Source organism: Cannabis sativa, chromosome 7 (genome assembly GCF_029168945.1).
Source record: "Cannabis sativa cultivar Pink pepper isolate KNU-18-1 chromosome 7, ASM2916894v1, whole genome shotgun sequence".
In the NCBI taxonomy this organism is placed as follows: Eukaryota; Viridiplantae; Streptophyta; class Magnoliopsida; order Rosales; family Cannabaceae; genus Cannabis; species Cannabis sativa.
The window spans coordinates 21,470,613-21,488,421 of NC_083607.1; the positions used below are offsets into that span (position 1 = coordinate 21,470,613).

Consider the following 17,809-nt stretch of genomic DNA (forward strand, 5'->3'; position numbering starts at 1 on the left):
TATAGCATTTATTGTGATGCAAAATTAAATGTAAAATTTAATAATAAAATAATAATAATAATAATAATAATAATAATAAGGGTAAATACTATTTTAGACCCTGTGTTTTGCAAAAGTTACCAATTGGACCCTCTGTTTTATTAAATGGCAAAATGAACCCTGTATTTTCCAAAATAGTACAAATAGGACCCTGAGCTTAATTTTTTACAACTTTTTTTTTAATGTAACCAACTTGAAAATACAAACAGATACAGAAAATGTAAACAGTTTTGTCATAACACCTTTAGATCGGATAATTATGAAATTTTATTTGACAAAAAAACAGTTAAGGGTCCTATTTTTACCATTTTGGAAAATACAGTGTCCATTTTGTCATTTAACAAAACAGAGGGTCCAATCAGTAATTTTTGCAAAACAAAGGGTCAACAATAGTATTTACCCTAATAATAATGCATGTCACTTAATGCAAAAGAGTATGTTAGCTAAAATTTAATAATAAAATATTAAAATGGCAAAATAGTAAATATAAAAGTATAGCATTTATTGTGATGTAAATTTTGAATCATGCTATATTGTGGTGTAAATTTGGATCACTTTTAATTATTTGAGATTTTTGCATCATAATTTGACACATTATTGGAGTAAACTTTTAACAAAATGAATTATATTTTATATTTACATCACTTATTTGCATCCCCATAAAAAATGCTCTAATTTTATATTTACATCACTTATTTGCAATTAAAAATGCTTTAAAGGGTGTTTGGTGCCTTTATACATTTACTAGTTTTAGCAAATATTTTTTAGATATGCATTTTTCTTTTAACGCTTTTTAATCCAAAATATTATTTTTATCAAATAAAATATTTCTATAATTTTTGAATTAGTTTAACTTTTTATAAGTTAAAATATATTATCAAATTATTAAAAATTATTTAGCGAAGTAAAGACAAATTATTGTAAAACTTTTTGTATTTATACTACCAAAAAAATAAGTTTAAGTGGTATTTGGTTGAAAAAAATGAAAACATAAGAATAGAAATAAGGCTAAAAATTCATATATGAATAAGAATAGAATGAAATTAAATTTAAAATATATAATAATATAAAAATATTAAATTTTTTCTCATCTACCTTCTATTTCAAAATACAATAATCATTCTATCAAAATAAAGAAAAAATAATTTTATTAGAATGACATTTTAATACTTTAAAATATAAATAAAAAATTAAATAGAATATAAATTATTATTTTTTTTATTCCATTCTATTTCACTACCTCCAACCAAACGCCACCTAAATTTTTATCTATTACATTCTTTAAATATTGGGTATTATTGCCGGAATTTACCCTTTACTATTTCAATTTAAGTAATTGAATCTGTCAAAGCTAGCTTCATATAAAGGCGCATATGTTAAAGCTAAAATCTATAATTCTTGGCTAACCAAGCATTAAAATGCTTTTAGAGCTTCAAAAATCCAAAAGTGACCTCTAAACAGGCAGCCAACCAGCCTCAGTATCACAATAATGAAATTTACAAGGAAGGACTAAAGCCACGACTATCAACTTAAAATAAGAAATAAATAAATAAACGATAGTGAAAAAATATAGAAGTATAATCATCGACCCGGCCTAGCTAGAGCAAAAAAAGCATTTGGTTTTATTGACATCAACAGCTCTATGACGACAATCCCACTTGGATAATGGATCTTGAGACTAGGTTCAATTAAACCTGCTTAAACAACCCAAAAGAACACCATTACAAACAATATTTAATAATATATATTGAAAAATTTTATGGTAGGGATATCATTTTATATTGTTTTTATTTTCAGTGCATGGAGAAATTATAATATAAATTTTTATATACCACATATTTTACCTAATTTTAAAAAAATTGAAATAATTACAGTTATTAGTAGTACCCATATAAAAATAAATTAAAATACTAGTGTTTGTACAATTGACTATTTTTTTTTTATTATTATTTTTGTACAATTGACTATTTAAACCTTATTTATAATTCAAAATTTTCTAAAAATTAAAGGTGCGTTTGATAATATTTTTTTAATTAGTTTTCTATTTTTTTTATTAAAAAAGTGATTTTTTTTTTCAAAAACATGTTTTATAAAATTGTTTTTACTTTTTTTATTTTTTAATTGAGAATCAAAATTTTGAAAATTTTGAAAAAAAAAAACTTACAAAATTTTTTTAAACAAGTTTTTTTTCTTAATCAATATTTTAGATTCTGACCCCAACTTGGACCTTAGGACACAGACTCCGACTCTAGCTTCAGTCCCGAACCACGGTCCCGGCTTCAGACCCGACTTAAATAAAATCAAAAAATAAAAATAAAAATGTAAGTTATAGAACACACTTTTATTTTATATTTTTTAAATTAAAAGACAAAAGTGGTTTTTTTTTTTTTTTTTTTTTTTGAGAAAAAACTGCTATTATTAAAAAGATGAGTCCCTAATAATAACAGAGATAATTGGGGAAGGAGTTTCCCCCAACCAAGTGTAATCTTCATCCAATCGAAGAGCAAAATTAGCTAAAGCATGAGCTGCTTCATTAGCATCTCTTTTTACATGAGATACTTTCACTCTAGGAAAGAAGGATAAAAGATAAGAGACATCTTCTACTAAATCATAGAAAGGAGCTAAAAACTTAGTAGAAGAAGCCTTATTAAGAGCATTAACTACCACCAATGCATCTGTCTCAATGAAAGAAATTGGAAGATGAAGTTGAAGAGCCCACTGAAGGCTATGAAATAATGCAGTAACCTCCATTTCTTTAGGAGAAAAAGTCCCAGGGAAAGGCTTGGAAAGGCCAGCAATAACAAAGCCATGGTGATCTCGGAGAATCGCACCAAAGCCTATTACAGCACCTGCTTCAGTACATGCCGCATCTACATTTAATTTGTAGCAGCCTTCATCAGGTGGCTTCCATTGAGGCCTCGTCTTCTCAGGTGCGTCCACAGGAACCGAAACATTGCAGCTGGTAGAAGATAAACCAGAAGCACATTTCTGTTGTGTAGCAGCCATTTTGTATTGAGTTAAATAATTGGCAGCAAAAGAACAAAGAATGGGTGCAGGTTTCGGTTTAGTGCCATGAATCTCTTTGTTCCTTTCAGACCAAATACACCAGAGGAGGCATGTGATAATTTCTAAGTCATTGTCATTGTGGGCAGCAGCAAGATGGGAATAAATATCAAATCCTTTAATGTGAGCAATGTTGGGAATGAAAACATTAAAGTGAAACTTATCCCATACCAACTTAGCTCTGTGACAACGAAAGAGGGCATGTCCGACTGATTCCCAGCTACATTTGCAAAGAGCACAAGCAGCAGAAGAGGCAATTTTTCGATGTGCGAGATTGACTGCTGTAGGAAGAGCATCATTCACAAGTCTCCAAGCAAAAATTTTGACTTTTTTGGGAAGTTGGAGTGACCATAATCGATTCCACCATTTCCTATTGGTGGATGATGATGAATGATCATCTCGTGAGTCCAAACTAACAGCTAGGTGATATCCGGATTGCACTGTATAACATCCAGAATCCGAATGGTGCCACATAATCTTATCATCTTTGGGGAAAGGACTCAACGGAATAGAAAGAATACGTTGAACATCCAAGTCACCAAAATGCTGCTGCAATAACTGAATATCCCACTGCCTATTTGAATTTATGTAGTGCTCAACAAGAAAAGAGGATCTCCACCATAATGATAGGGAGTGAAGGTAGTATTACCGGGTAACCAAGGATCCCTTGCACATCTAACAGTTTGCCCATTACCAATTTTCCATCTAAGACCTTTCAATAACAATTCCTTACCATCACAAATACTTTGCCAAGTGAGAGATGGTAGAGTGCCTTTCCGAGCCATAAGAAAATCTCCATTTCGAAAATACCGGGCTTTAAGCACTCTTGCTAAAAGCGAATCAGGAAAATCTAGTATTCTCCAAGCTTGTTTTGCTAATAGGGCTTGATTAAAATGGATGAACGATCGAAAACCCATACCACCATCAGCCTTTGAGGAGCACATGAATTTCCATTTCTTCCAATGTATTTTGGAATTATTAGCATTAGAACCCCACCAAAAATTAGCCATCATAGACTCTAATTGGTGACAAAACTTCTTCGGAAGACTGAAACAACTCATAGCATATGTCGGTATTGATTGAACAACCGCTTTTAGAAGCACTTCCCTGCCACCTATAGAAAAAAGCTTGGCATGCCATTGATTCATGAGTTTCCAGATACGATCTTTAATACCACTAAAAAGTTCCTTTTTATCCTTACCCGCATAAGAAGGAAGGCCTAAATATTTCTCATGAAGGGAACAAATAGGCATACGAAGAACACTATGGAAACGCTGTTGAATTCCGTGAGAAGCATTTGGGGAGAAGGACATCACAGTTTTCTCAGTATTCAAAAGCTGCCCAGATGCTCTATGATAATAGTCAAGAACTCGGTTAATAGCTTGGCAAGAATCTTCTGTAGCTTGACAAAAAAGTAAGCTATCATCCGCAAAAAGAAGATGAGATATATCTGGAGCACTTCTCGCAACTGTTAAACCCTTTAGCTGACCCATAGCTTCCTCATGTTTGAGTAGAGCCGATAATCCTTCAGAACAAATCAGAAACAAGTATGGTGACAAAGGATCTCCTTGGCGTAAGCCTCTTTGGGGAGAAACAGATCCCTTAACCGCTCCATTAAGATTAAAAGAGAGTGTTGCAGAAGTAACACAATTCATGACCAGATGCACCCAGTTGCTATGAAAACCCATCTTTAACATTACTTCCGATAAAAAGTGCCATTCGACTCTGTCAAAAGCTTTACTCATATCAAGTTTAAGGGCTGCATACCCCATTCTGCCTCTCTTCTTATTTTTAAGGCAATGAACCAATTCAAAGGCAAGGAGAACATTGTCTGTAATAAGACGATTAGGCAAAAAGGCGCTTTGATTTTGAGAGATTACATGCGGAAGAACTTCTTTAAACCTGGCTGCTATAACCTTAGACACCAACTTGTATAAAACAGTGCACAAGCTAATGGGCCGAAAGTCACTAACAAGCTTTGGTTGATCAATTTTTGGGATGAGAGTAATGAGAGCTGAGTTTATGGCATCCATTGACTGACCTTCATTCAGAATAAGTAAAATACTTTGAGTGACAAGAGGTCCCACTATATCCCAATAGTGCTGAAAAAACATTGCGGACATACCATCTAATCCAGGGGACTTATCAGGGGCCATAGAACGGAGAGCCATTTCAACCTCAATAGCTATAAACGGCTTCAGCAAAGATTGATTCATGTCAGGAGTTATAGCCGAAGGAATGGTAGAAAGGACAAATTGCAAAGCTTCACTATCAACACCATTAGATGAGAATAAAGTAGAGAAATAATTAATTATTTCTCCGCTGATTTCCTCTTCAGTATGAACCATTCCACCATTACTAACTTGAAGCTTTTTAATTTTATTTACTGCATTTCGAGACTTAGCTCTGGAGTGGAACAACTTAGTGTTTGAATCGCCACTTTGGAGCCAATCTACCCGTGCACGCTGATGCCAATATAACTCTTCTTTTGCAAGTAACTCATCAAGAACTTTATCAGCATCTTCCACCCGTTTCAAATGAGCAGCAGAATTATCATGTATAGTATTCAATTGCGAAGAATTCTTATGAGCAGCAGCAATATCCTTCCCCATTTGACCATATTTCTTACCATGCCAATCTTGTAATGCACTAGAGCATGCTGCAATATTTTGCAGAACAGCAGCCGTGGCCTGTGAGTGAGAGTTTGGACACCAAAAAGCTTGAATTAGATCCCCTAGCCGCATATCTTTGAGCCACATTTGCTCAAAACGAAACTGAACGCCGTTGATTAGTCTGAACTGGCAGTGGAGGTTGGCACACCATGTATTCAATAGCACGATGATCTGAATGGTAAAAATCCAAGTGTGAAAGAGTGGCTTCATGAAAAAAATCTGACCATTTATTATCAATGAAACCTCTATCAAGCCGTTCCCGAACCACATTCCCATGGTGATTTTTATTAGTCCAGGTAAAAGCATCACCATTAAAAGGGACAACTTTTAAGTTGCAGCGATCAATCGTTCTTCGAAAATTATCCATAAGAGTGTCATCTCGAGGAGGACCCCCGACTTTATCCTCATTAGAAAGTAATTCATTAAAGTCTCCAAGAACTAACCAAGGTAAAGATGGAGCATTGGAAGCAAGGCTACTTAAAAGATTCCAAGTATTGATACGCAAATGAGTTTCAGGTGCACCATAAAAACCAGTAAAGTGAAATTGATGACAAGAATCCGACGAAACCAAAACATCAAAATGATTCATTGAGTATGTATTTAGAGTTACATCAATATTGGCCAGCCATAACAACAATAAACCACCTTTCATACCCATCCTAGGAACTTCCAAACCATGACTGAATTTTAAACAAGAACGAAAACGATCAACAGAATTACAAATTAATTTAGTCTCCATAAGGAAAAGAACATCAGGACGCTGCTCTTTCACTAGCAGCTTCAAGTATCTGAATGCCGAAGGGCTTCCCAATCCCCTGGCATTCCAGCTTATGATTTTCATGGCTGTGGGCGGGGCTGCATAGAAGCAACCTCCGCTGAACAAGAAGAGTTCCCTTCAACTGAATCTGTAATCTGATCAGAAACATGCTGGAAAGATGACTCCTCAACACCAGAAATGTTAATAGAATTACCACGGCATCTCTTTAGTATACTTCGCAAATTCTCAGGATCCATTTGACGCTTATAAGTCTTGACAGAGTCCTTATTCCCTTCATAACAATCGGAATTCACCACAGCTTTCCCTTTATTCACAGTCACATTAATCGGGGTATGAGAAGAAGTAGTAACAGGGACCTGAGAAGTGGAGAAGGATGGCAATTGCGAAGTAGTTTCAGGTTGTGACGAGGGTGGTTTGGAAAGTAATTCAGGTGAGAAAATGGTAGGATCATAAGATGGAAAAGGCAAAGGCAATTCAGGGCAATGTTCCTTCTCAATCGCTACTGATTTTACAGGTGTAGAAGACTCAGCTAAGGTTAGAGGTTGAGGCTGAGGCAAAGATCCACTGGCCATATTTCGATGAGAGTTAAGTGCAGGAATAGATGCAGTGATGGTTTTTCTAGTGAGGCGAGTAAGAAAAGGATACACATTAGCTTTGGAAAAATCTCCACGGTATCGATCATAACCAGATATTGGCAACTTATCACCAATCATTTGAGGACCATAAGGCATATCAGGATCAACACCAGCATCAACCAATTCCATAAAACTGATGCATTTGTCAAAAGGATGGCCTAATTTGCCACAGTGAAAGCAGAAAAGGGGCAGGTTTTCATATCGGAACTCAAGCCAATGTTCATCCTTCACCCGAGGCATAGACACCATTTTACCCCGCATAAGAGGCTGCGTAACATCAATGCGAACTCTGGTGCGCATGAAAGAACCCCAGCCTTCATGGAGAGAATCTTCATGGACATCAACAAACTCTCCAATCCATTCACCCACTTTCTTAGCCAATGCTCTTGATTTGCTTAGGAAAGGGAGACGGTGGGTTTGGACCCAAAACTGAGTGTAGCAAAGATCATCCCGTGTAACAGATTGCAAAGAAGAGGGAGAATGCAACACTATTAATTGATTCATATAATGCCATGGCTCACCAGAAAGAATTCGTTGAAAATCCCCTGCACAAACCATAGTTAAGAGAAAAAGATTAGAATGCATTTCTGAAACAACAACCTCAAACCGACACTTGTTACTCCAAAATTCGCCCATCTTTTTGATGAAAGTATTGGGATTAATTGAACTTGCAAGACACTTAGCCACCAGAAAAAATTTGGGAGATTGATTGGGGTCACAGAGATCAGCCTCTGAAAGAGAATGTACCACTCTCTCTTTCTCAGATAAACAAAGAGTTGTACTCATATTTTGTAGAATGGATTCCATACAAACCAAAGGAATAGAAAAAGAGAATAAAAATCTGTGGAAAGCAGGATCATATAAATGAAGACCAAGCTTTGGCTCAATTTTTCAAAGCCCAAGAGGAATTAATGAATGATCTGAAACATTTTGGTAAGCTGGATTTATATGAGATTCGTAAGATAGGTGGGGATATAGGCGTCCCGGCCTCCTCTGAAGTTAATGAGAGGACGACTCCTTTCAAGAAGAGGAAATTTGAATCTTCTGCTTCTCTTTGCTCAAGGCCTCACAAAATTCACCGCAAGTACCCAGGTGTAATCCGAGACTTCCCCTGGGACACTAAGCAAAAAGAGAATGTTTCTGACTTTGCTATTGAAGAGCCTTCTGAAGATAGTTCCAACTCCCCGAGCCACTCTGGTATCCTGAAGAATCCTCTGATTGGCTCATTTGTGATTGACGATGCTATTTCGAGTGGGTCTGCTTACTCTCATACCCCTGTGGAGGAGAATGTGGAATCTCCTCCACAGGAGCCATGAGAGGCATCGCTTGGAACTGTAGAGGGTTAGGGCAGACCTCTACAGTTCGGGAATTGAAGTCCCTCATCCGATCTCGATCTCCTGATTTTCTCTTTTTGACCGAGCTCAAGGTGGATGCCATTCCTCTGGTACGTATTCTTAAGTCCCACCATTTTTATTTTAATATTTGTGTTCCTGCTAAGGGTAGTGCGGGTGGTATTATCTTGGCTTGGAAGGTTGGGTTTATTTTTGAATGTATTTCGTGCAATTGCAATCATATCTCGGGGTTAGTATATTCGGATCCCCCTACCCATCCATGGCTTCTTTCCTGTGTTTATGGTCCCCCCTACTTGCATGCTAAGAAAAAATTCTGGTCTGAGTTCTTGAACCTAGGAGATAGATTCGGGGTTCTTGAACCTAGGAGATAGATTCGGGGGGCCCTGGCTTATTTTGGGGGATACCAATTTTGTTCTTAATGCCTCAGAAAGAGAAGGCTCTTCTGGCCGGGACCCTTTTATTCCAATCATATCTAATCTTATGGATGCTAGAGGCCTGATAAATATGCCGATCAAAGGGGACAACTTGACCTGGGACAACCATCGATCCGGACAGCATCATGTGAAATCTGCTTTAGATAAAGGATTAGTGAACGGGGCGTGGCTCAGTTTATTTCCCAGGGCTATATTGTGCTCGTACCCGACGAGCAACTCGGACCATAGGCCCTTATGCATTCTGTCGGATGGTCCGGAGGCCAAGTTCAAAAGGTGCTTTAAGTTCGAGGAAGGTTGGACCCGTGATTCTAGAAGTAATCTGGTGGTAGCCAACGCTTGGAACTCAATCAATCACGCCTGGGCTCCAGCGAGAATTTTTAAAAAAGTTGGTGCCACCCGTTTGGCGCTCATTAATTGGAATCGATCCCAATTTGGCAAGCTTGATGTGACTATAAAGGAGCTGGAAGAAAAACTCAACTCTCTTCAGAGCCTTCCGGCTGGGTCTCGAGACTGGAATCAGGAATGTGAAGTTCGCCGGGAGCTCAATGAATCAAGGGAAAGAAAAGCAATCTACTGGAAGCAAAGGGCCAGGATTTCTTGGCTCAAAGATGGGGATAAGTGTTCAAAGTTCTTCTTTCTTTCGACCGCCATTAAAGGTCGGCGGAATGCCATTGAGAGTATTTTGAATAAAGATAATGTCTGGATTTCTGGTAGAGCGGCCATTGGGAAGGAGTTTATTGGGTTCTTTCAGGATATTTTTACGGAGGCGGCTACTAGTCAGGATTACAACTGCGCTCGTTTGATTCAGGAGCGATTCTCCCTTGCGGAGTTGGAACATCTCATTAGCTCTCCTAGCCATGATGAGATAAAGAGGACTCTGTTTGCAATGAACAATCATAAAGCCCCTGGTCCTGATGGGATGTCAGTCTTGTTTTACAAACATTATTGGGAATCTGTTGGCTCCGACTTCTGTGATGCGGTGCTTGACTTCTTTGAGAATGGTAATATGCATAAGGGGATTAATGCCACTAATATTGTGCTCATCCCAAAGGTCCAGCATCCTAAACTTACCAACCATTTCAGGCCTATCTCTCTGTGTAATGTGGTGTATAAAGTCATTGCGAAGATTTTGGCAAATAGAATTAGACCTATCCTCCCTTCTGTAATTTGCCCAACGCAAGCTGCTTTTGTCCCAGGGAGGAACATCCATGATAACAATGTCATTGTTCAAGAGATTATTCACTCGTTTAATAGGAAGAAAGGTAAGGAGGGTTTCTTTGCTATCAAAATTGATCTAGTTAAAGCTTATGATAGGTTGAGCTGGAAATTCATTGACCATGTTCTAATGTGTTATGGTATCCCTCTGAAATTCCGTCATTGGATTTCTCAATGCATTTCTACCACGACCCTGAATATTTGCCTTAACGGGGGTCAAGTAGGCAGAATTAACCCTTCTTGCGGTCTTCGTCAAGGAGACCCGCTCTCCCCTTATCTTTTTATCTGGGCTGCCGAAATTCTCTCAAGATTAATCCAAGATGCCCTTGACCGGGGTTCCATTAAAGGTATCAAACTTAGTAGGGGTGGTCCTGTTTTATCCCATATTTTCTTTGCGGATGACTTAATTTTGGTGGGTCGAGCCAATTTATTGGAGGCAAATGGTTTCTGGAGCTGCCTTGAAAGTTTCTGCTCTTGGTCTGGCCAACAGGTAAATAAGCTCAAGACGACGATTTTCTTCAGTAACAATACCCCGGTGACCATGCGCAGAGATATCAAGGAAGCTTTGGGAATTGATTATCCGGAGGGATGTTTAAAATATTTGGGTCTTCCCCTGTTCAGATCTAGGCAGAAAGATGCTGATTTCAACTTTATTTTAGACAACCTAACGTCAAAACTCCAGGGTTGGAAGGCTAAGACCTTGTCAAAGGCGGGGCGTGCCACGCTTATAAAATCTGTGGGCTTGTCTTTGCCTATGTATGCAATGCAATCAACTAAACTCTCGTCTCGCATGGTTAACCGGATTGATGGGTTGGCGAGAGACTTCTGGTGGGGATTCGAGAAAGGAAACCATGGGATCCATCTAAAGGCTTGGGACAAGGTTTGCCTCCCTAAATCTTTAGGTGGATTGGGTTTTAGGAAAACCAATGAAATGAACCAGGCCTTCTTGGCTAAATGGGGATGGAATATCTTGACAGGAAACCAATCTCTGTGCTCTCAAGTTTTGATTGCTAAGTACCTCCGGGGAAAAGATTTCCTCTCTTGCAGGTACAAAAATTCTGATTCCTGGTTTTGGAAAAGTGTCGTCAAGGCTAACTCTATCTTGAAAAAAGGGGCTTGCAAGTTGGTAGCTAGTGGAGAATCTACGAACATCTGGAAGGACCCCTGGATTCCTCATTTGAAAGACTTCTGCCCGAAACAAGTAAGGGCTGCGCCGTCTAACCTTAACAAAGTGGCGGACCTTATCTTAAACAATGGTCAATGGGACTTGCAAAAGTTGAAGTTTCTTTTTGATCATGAAACTGTGGCGGCTATCTTGAAAGGGGGCCATCCATCTGGTGTGGGCCTTGACAGATGGGTGTGGACTCTGGAAAGCAATGGGAAATTCTCTTGTAAGTCTGCTTATCTAGTCCAAGCCTTTGAAAGAGCCTCTCATTGTGTGGTCGCTCCAAAACTTTGAAACAATCTGTGGAACAGCAAAATTTTGGAGCGGCATAAGATCATGTGGTGGAGCATTTTGTCTAATGCTCTCCCGGTAAGAGCTGTAATTGGTAGCCGATTCCAAATAGCGGACACTAGCTGCCCTCTATGTGGAATGTGTGAAGAATCTGTTGAACATCTGTTTCTGTCATGTGATGTGGCTCAACATTTATGGCGCTCTTCTCCTTGGGGTATCTATCCGGTCTGCGATTCCGGCATTCGTGTCTGGGATTGGGTCAAGTTTATCTGGGATCTTAAATACAAAGGAGCTAGAGTTGATGATATTTTCTTGTATGCTTCTATTATTGTGGATACTATATGGAGAGTGCGTAATGACAAGCTCCATAATAACTGTTCTGTTGATTTTAACAAATGCTTTGATATTATATGTACTTCCTATGCAGATATGTATGATACATTGCTCTCCAGTCCGACTCCAGCTTTATCAACTGCCTGGTCCCCTCCTCCGCAGGACTGGGTTAAGCTCAATTGTGATGTGAAAGTGGGTTTGGAGAGTATGTGTATCGCTGTTGTTGCTAGAGATCATCTTGGTAGAGTGATTACAGTCCATACAGCTCGGGAGGAGTTCTCGGATGCTCTTTGTGGTGAAGCTGCGGCTTGCTGCTTGGCAGTGTCAGTTGCTTTGGATTTCGGCTACAAGTATGTTATTGTGGAGAATGATTCGAGAGTGGTTATCGACGCCATCAATGGGAAGGGATCTCGTTGGGCTTTAGAGAACTACATCTCATTTTGTACTAAGTCTTCTCCTTTATTTAATAGTTGTTGTTTCTCTTATGTCAATAGAACTTGTAACTTTGCCGCTCATAATGTGGCTAGATGGGCCTTTACCCATCAAATGTTTGGATCCCTACCGGTCTCTACTATACCGGAAACTCTATTTTGTAATGACCGCGAGGTCTAACTGAGTTTAGTTTTATAACATAATCGTTTGCATCAAAAAAAAAAAATATATATATATATAAATGAATAATTGTGACATAGGCATCTAAAATTTTATATTTGTAACCAATATAAATTTAATGATTTCTTTTAGCGGTATAAGTACCTAATGTAATTTTCATCAATACAAATTACATGTTTCTGTTAAGACCCAATGATTTAGAATTTGAGTTTATACATGTCTTATTAAAAACACTAATAAAGTATATTAACATTTGGTACTTATACCGCTTAAAAAATTCATAAAATGTATGCTGCTTACAACTCAAAATTTTAGTTACCTATACGGCTATCTACTTATATATAAATAATTAAATGTGACAAGTACGATAGAATATACCTGGCGAAAGCTTTTTTCCACCGTATAATTCCTTTGCTAAGGGATTTGCAGCCCACTGATTAACAGCTACGCGACTCATTGGTTGGAACCCAATTAGCTTCCCATCTAATGACAATACCACCTAAGTATTTTAATACAATAACACATTCAAGGTTAGTGTATCTATATATCTTTAAAATATACTGACAATTTTGTGGAAGAATATCCAAAAGAGTACAGTAAATTTTATGCAACCATGTAAATTATTTACCTGATAACTGGCTATGTCCTGTGCCGATGTCTTGATGTTTGCATCAATGTTTTCTATAAAAGAAGTAGTTGACCCGTCTTTGCTATTAGAATCATTTTCAATCGCCTTTACCAAGAACTCCGGTAATTCACCGGCCCAGACACCCACATTTCTTTCTGTGATTATATCACCAGGCCAGCATAAATCATCTTTAATCTTTTTGACGACTGATATGCAGAATGATTCCAACTATTTCACATATAAGCTTGAATGTTAATTTCGTGCGGAAGAGACAACATTTATGCATTACTTACAATTGGATTTTAGAAAAATTGTAAGCAAAAAGAGTAACAAAGAAATATAGAAGAATATTTAAAAAAAAATAAATAAAAAATTGTATTGTAGACTTTTCTGAAATTGTTTTCATTTTTAATATATTTACAATTGTTCTAAATTTTGTAAAATTACACTGCATTTAAGTTCTATTTTTTTTTTTTCTAAAATAAAGATTTCTCGAGTTTTTATTGACTCCAAACAAGAAGAAATGAAGTCCTTTGGAATTCATTTTTATTTTTCTTTTAATCCAAGAGTGTTAAAAAAAAGGATAAAATTGGAGTGGAAACAGAGAATAAGGAAATACATAATGTAGAGAAATGTATTAAGAGATGGACATCACAATTGCAATATCTTTTCTTTTTTGCAACAACAATTGCAATATCTTGAATATAATATTATGGAAGAACTTGTTGAAAGACTAGCACTTATCTCATTCCCCAAAGTTGTCATCCTTAAGTAGAATTGAGGGTTCTCAACTAGGTTAAAGTGAAAAAGTTATGTATAACTATAATGAACACGTATAACACATCATAATTCATCCATACCTCGGCATCATCAAGTGATTGATGTAGTTGTACACTTTCAGCTTTAGATGGCTGAAGAGACCTGCGTTCCCAAGAATATTTTCCAAACTTGACATGGGGAAAGCAAAGTTGACCAAGGGCACTAGTTGCAATTATAAAAATTCCACTTGCAATGGTGACGAAGAGCATTTTTAACAGGGTAGAACTTCTCTGAAATAAAGAGAACATTCAAAACATCAACTATAGTCTTTGAATGAAAAACAGCATCAAAAGTGAATAGAAGTATAGAACACAAAATACAGCAAGGACCTTATAACAAAATGCAGCAAGCAAGGACCTTATAACAAAATGCAGCACATTATCCAGTACTTTCATAACGACCATTAATAGGAAATTTTCCATGGATGTGCAACCACAGTAGCACAGAGGTTATTACATTGTCCATAAGTTATTAAGGCTTCACGTATCAGTCCCAACAAACTAGAAATACTTGAATCTCAATACCTTTTTAGTAGGCAAATTAGTGTAATTTCCAACCACACCACATGAGAGTTCTTTACTAGGCAAGGAGTAAAGATCTTCATAGTACATGTCTACTATGTCTGACAGTCCAGCCTGCAAAATTTATCGCATGCTTATGATAAGAACAAAATCCATACAATAACTTAATGCATCATTTTTCTCATATTAAATGTACCTCTATGTGACTCTAAGTTTGACAATTAAACTTGGATCTCATTAGTGGGTTAAAATAATCTAATGATCAATTGTTTCATCATAATTACTGGTCAAATTGTTTCAACAAGGAGAGCATCTACACACCCCTATCTATTCAACAGTTCAACTTCACATTGCATTTTAGCTAGAACCCTCATACACTAGTGCACTTCACAATATGTTGAAGTTTGAAAATCAGACACATAACATCAAAAGCAAAATCAGAAGCCACTAAAAGTAAGGAGTGAAGTACCATTTGGGAGTGTGTGAGAAGGACTTCCCACCTATTATCCGAAGATTTTCTCCAGCCTTCAAATTTTACTTCTTTGTGTCGGTCAGCATCAATTTGAATCTTGTTAGCAGGAATATACTCAATTGTCCAAGCAATGAATTGACGACCACCTATCTTTTCCAATTTAGAGTGCACTGATGGCTTCCACCAATTGTTCTTTGATTTATTTCCTCCAGGCTTAAATTGTCCCTTTGTTGAATGATAATTTTCCAGAAGACTCTTGGCATTCTCAACTATCTCATCTTCAAAAAATTTAGTTATTTTAACTGAAGAATCTTTCGACACAACTTGTCTTGGTTTTTGAAGCCAGTTGAATAGATTACTTGCACTTCCTCCAAGATAACTATCAAGGAAATTTCTTTCAGTACTCTGAAGAGCAGACATGCAAACAGCTTCAGCAAGCACAGAGATAACCCCTTCATCTGATGACCTAAGAGTGAAAGATGCAGCGACCTGCTAATATGAAATGCATAAGAGAACCGAACCTATCAGTATCATGTGGCACCTGCAGGGAAGAACATTAATATAACTATCACATTTTACAAAAACTAATGCAGACATGATACATTAGGAGAATTACACGGCAAGAAAGGATGAAATTCAACAAACCTCTCTTAGGTTTTCAAGATCTTCCATATTTCTTTCAGTACCAGGCCTGAAAATAACCAGTTCAAAGCTCCAAAGCTGTTGTAGCACTACTTGTCTAAAAGTCATGGCAAGAATATTTTTAGATGTAGCACCAGAGAAGATATCGTCATTGAAGGAGCGTCTCAGCCGACTGGCTTTTTCTATAACTTTACTCGCAGGTAGAAACTAGACAAACAATTAAACTTATCAGCACACCCAAAACCGAAAGAACTTCAGGTTACAACGTATTATTGTCTATGAAAATATCAAACATCATCGATAATCCAGACCAAAAATATTTGGCATAATACATGGTCAAATTTAACCTGAGTTTATTGTATTCTGTTAATTGTAATTATAGCCATATCTCTAGCTCCCTATACATATATCAGCCCCAATGTAAAAGACAATTATAGATCAATCAAGCTCTTTGTTTCTCAGTGCTATCCACATAAGAAAATATCTGAATTCAGTGCGAAAGAAAGAGAATCTTATTCTACTGAACATAGTAAATACAGCATAGATAGTAAAATCGAAAACATCATACTTTGTTGAAGAACAATAATTCCCGCAAATCATGATCATGTACCAAAGTGGTAATAGTATAAACGCAAATAGTAAAAGCTGGATTGAAAGTAATCAATTTTTAACTATAATTCAAGTTCTATTCAACTTAATTAACAATGCGGTTCTCGAACAACGATTCAAACAGATATAACGCCGTTCAATTGCAAGAAACCTAAGTTTATATAAGTGCATTCATTTCTATATTAAATTTGCATTGCAATAAAATTCTATGGACATTAAAATGAGCTCACCAGCCGGGTCGAGACCGTGCTATGTTGGTCCAAAGCTCCCGGATATACGGTCTCCACAACCATGGCTGGCATGCCATTATCTATATGCTCGGCGGCAGCCTGGCCTCCGTCGGCAGCGGCGGCCGTCAGACCCTGCTCGAAGTCAACAGCTCCAACCAGAGTGAGTCGAGCCAAGTCGTTCTCGTATGTTCTGACACAAGGGAGACTATTCTCACCGGAATCCACCACTTGTCGGAGGACCTCCTGCTCGGTGCCCGGGATGGCATTTGATGAAGCATGAGCAAGGACAGGAACGTAATTTCGGACGCTTCGGAGAGGAAAATTTGGAAATATTGACTGGGGATTAGGGTAAAGAAAAACGCAACGGGGTCGGACAGGAAGGAGAGGAGTATGGAGGGTGAGAGTGTAAAGAAACGCCATCGCCGGAGAACTCTCTGGTCTCTAAAACTGGGATGAAGGGAAGTATTTGTTCTTTTTCTTTTTTCATATTGAAAAAAAAAATAAATAAATAAAATCTTTTCTTTTAGGGCAGGTTTGTAATCAGGATTAGACTGCATTGGACTAAAAAGAATTAGATTAGACTGGACAAGATTGAATTATGTTAAAGTAATCCCGTATTTAGTTTAAGAATAGAATGGACTAAAACTTTTAAAATAAAAATATGTAACCATAAATTAAAATTAAAATATATAATAATAAATAAATAAAAATAAATAATTCACAGCAAAAAAAAAATTAAAATAAATATATAATAAAATATTTCATCATATTTTTATTTAATAAATAATTAAAATAATAAAATAAAAATACTTGAATAATATAAAATTATATTTTAAACACTAATTTAATATAAATATTAATTTTTCAAAATATTTATATAAATTTTCTAGTAATCTAAAAGTAATATATAATTTTATTGCCTTATTATTTTTCTTCGAAACAATTTAATTAAGTAACTATTATTTAATTAATAATATTATAAATTTTGAAAACTTATGTATAATAATTTAAAGTTATCCATTTTTACTAATTTTAATGAATAAGTTTTAGATAAAAAAAATTGTATAAATAAATATGTGATAATCATTTCCTTTAAATTCTTATTAAGTTTAAAATATATTAACAAAATTAAAATTAAAAAACGATAAAAAAAAAAAATCTTACCTGCATGGGATTATTTATCCCACCCTACTAGATGGGATAAATAATCCCAGACTGATGAGGTTAATTGGATTAGTTATCCAGACTTCTAAAATGTCCAAACACTGGATTGGACAAATTAGCCTGTCTAATCCAATC

The 17,809-nt window shown here is 36.5% G+C and overlaps 1 protein-coding gene across 3 annotated transcripts; it reads right to left on the reverse strand.

Annotated features, from left to right (window-relative positions):
* Nucleotides 1–1,375: 1,375 nt before the first annotated feature.
* Nucleotides 1,376–17,015, reverse strand: LOC115697622 (uncharacterized). Of its 3 annotated transcripts, XM_061118453.1 has the most exons (9): nucleotides 16,511–17,006; nucleotides 15,675–15,878; nucleotides 15,027–15,521; nucleotides 14,561–14,671; nucleotides 14,078–14,266; nucleotides 13,218–13,445; nucleotides 12,968–13,088; nucleotides 1,595–1,733; nucleotides 1,376–1,485 (listed from the first exon to the last, which is right to left on the reverse strand). In XM_061118453.1, the coding sequence occupies exons 1-8, from the start codon at nucleotides 16,928–16,930 to the stop codon at nucleotides 1,621–1,623; spliced, it is 1,881 nt and encodes a 626-aa protein (XP_060974436.1). In that variant the 5' UTR covers nucleotides 16,931–17,006; the 3' UTR covers nucleotides 1,376–1,485; nucleotides 1,595–1,620. The 3 variants fall into 3 exon arrangements, with proteins under 3 accessions (XP_060974436.1, XP_030480563.1, XP_030480561.1); XM_030624703.2 differs by having other exon boundaries at nucleotides 1,376–1,733; nucleotides 15,027–15,518; nucleotides 16,511–17,015; XM_030624701.2 differs by having other exon boundaries at nucleotides 1,376–1,733.
* Between the last annotated feature and the right edge of the window lie 794 nt (nucleotides 17,016–17,809).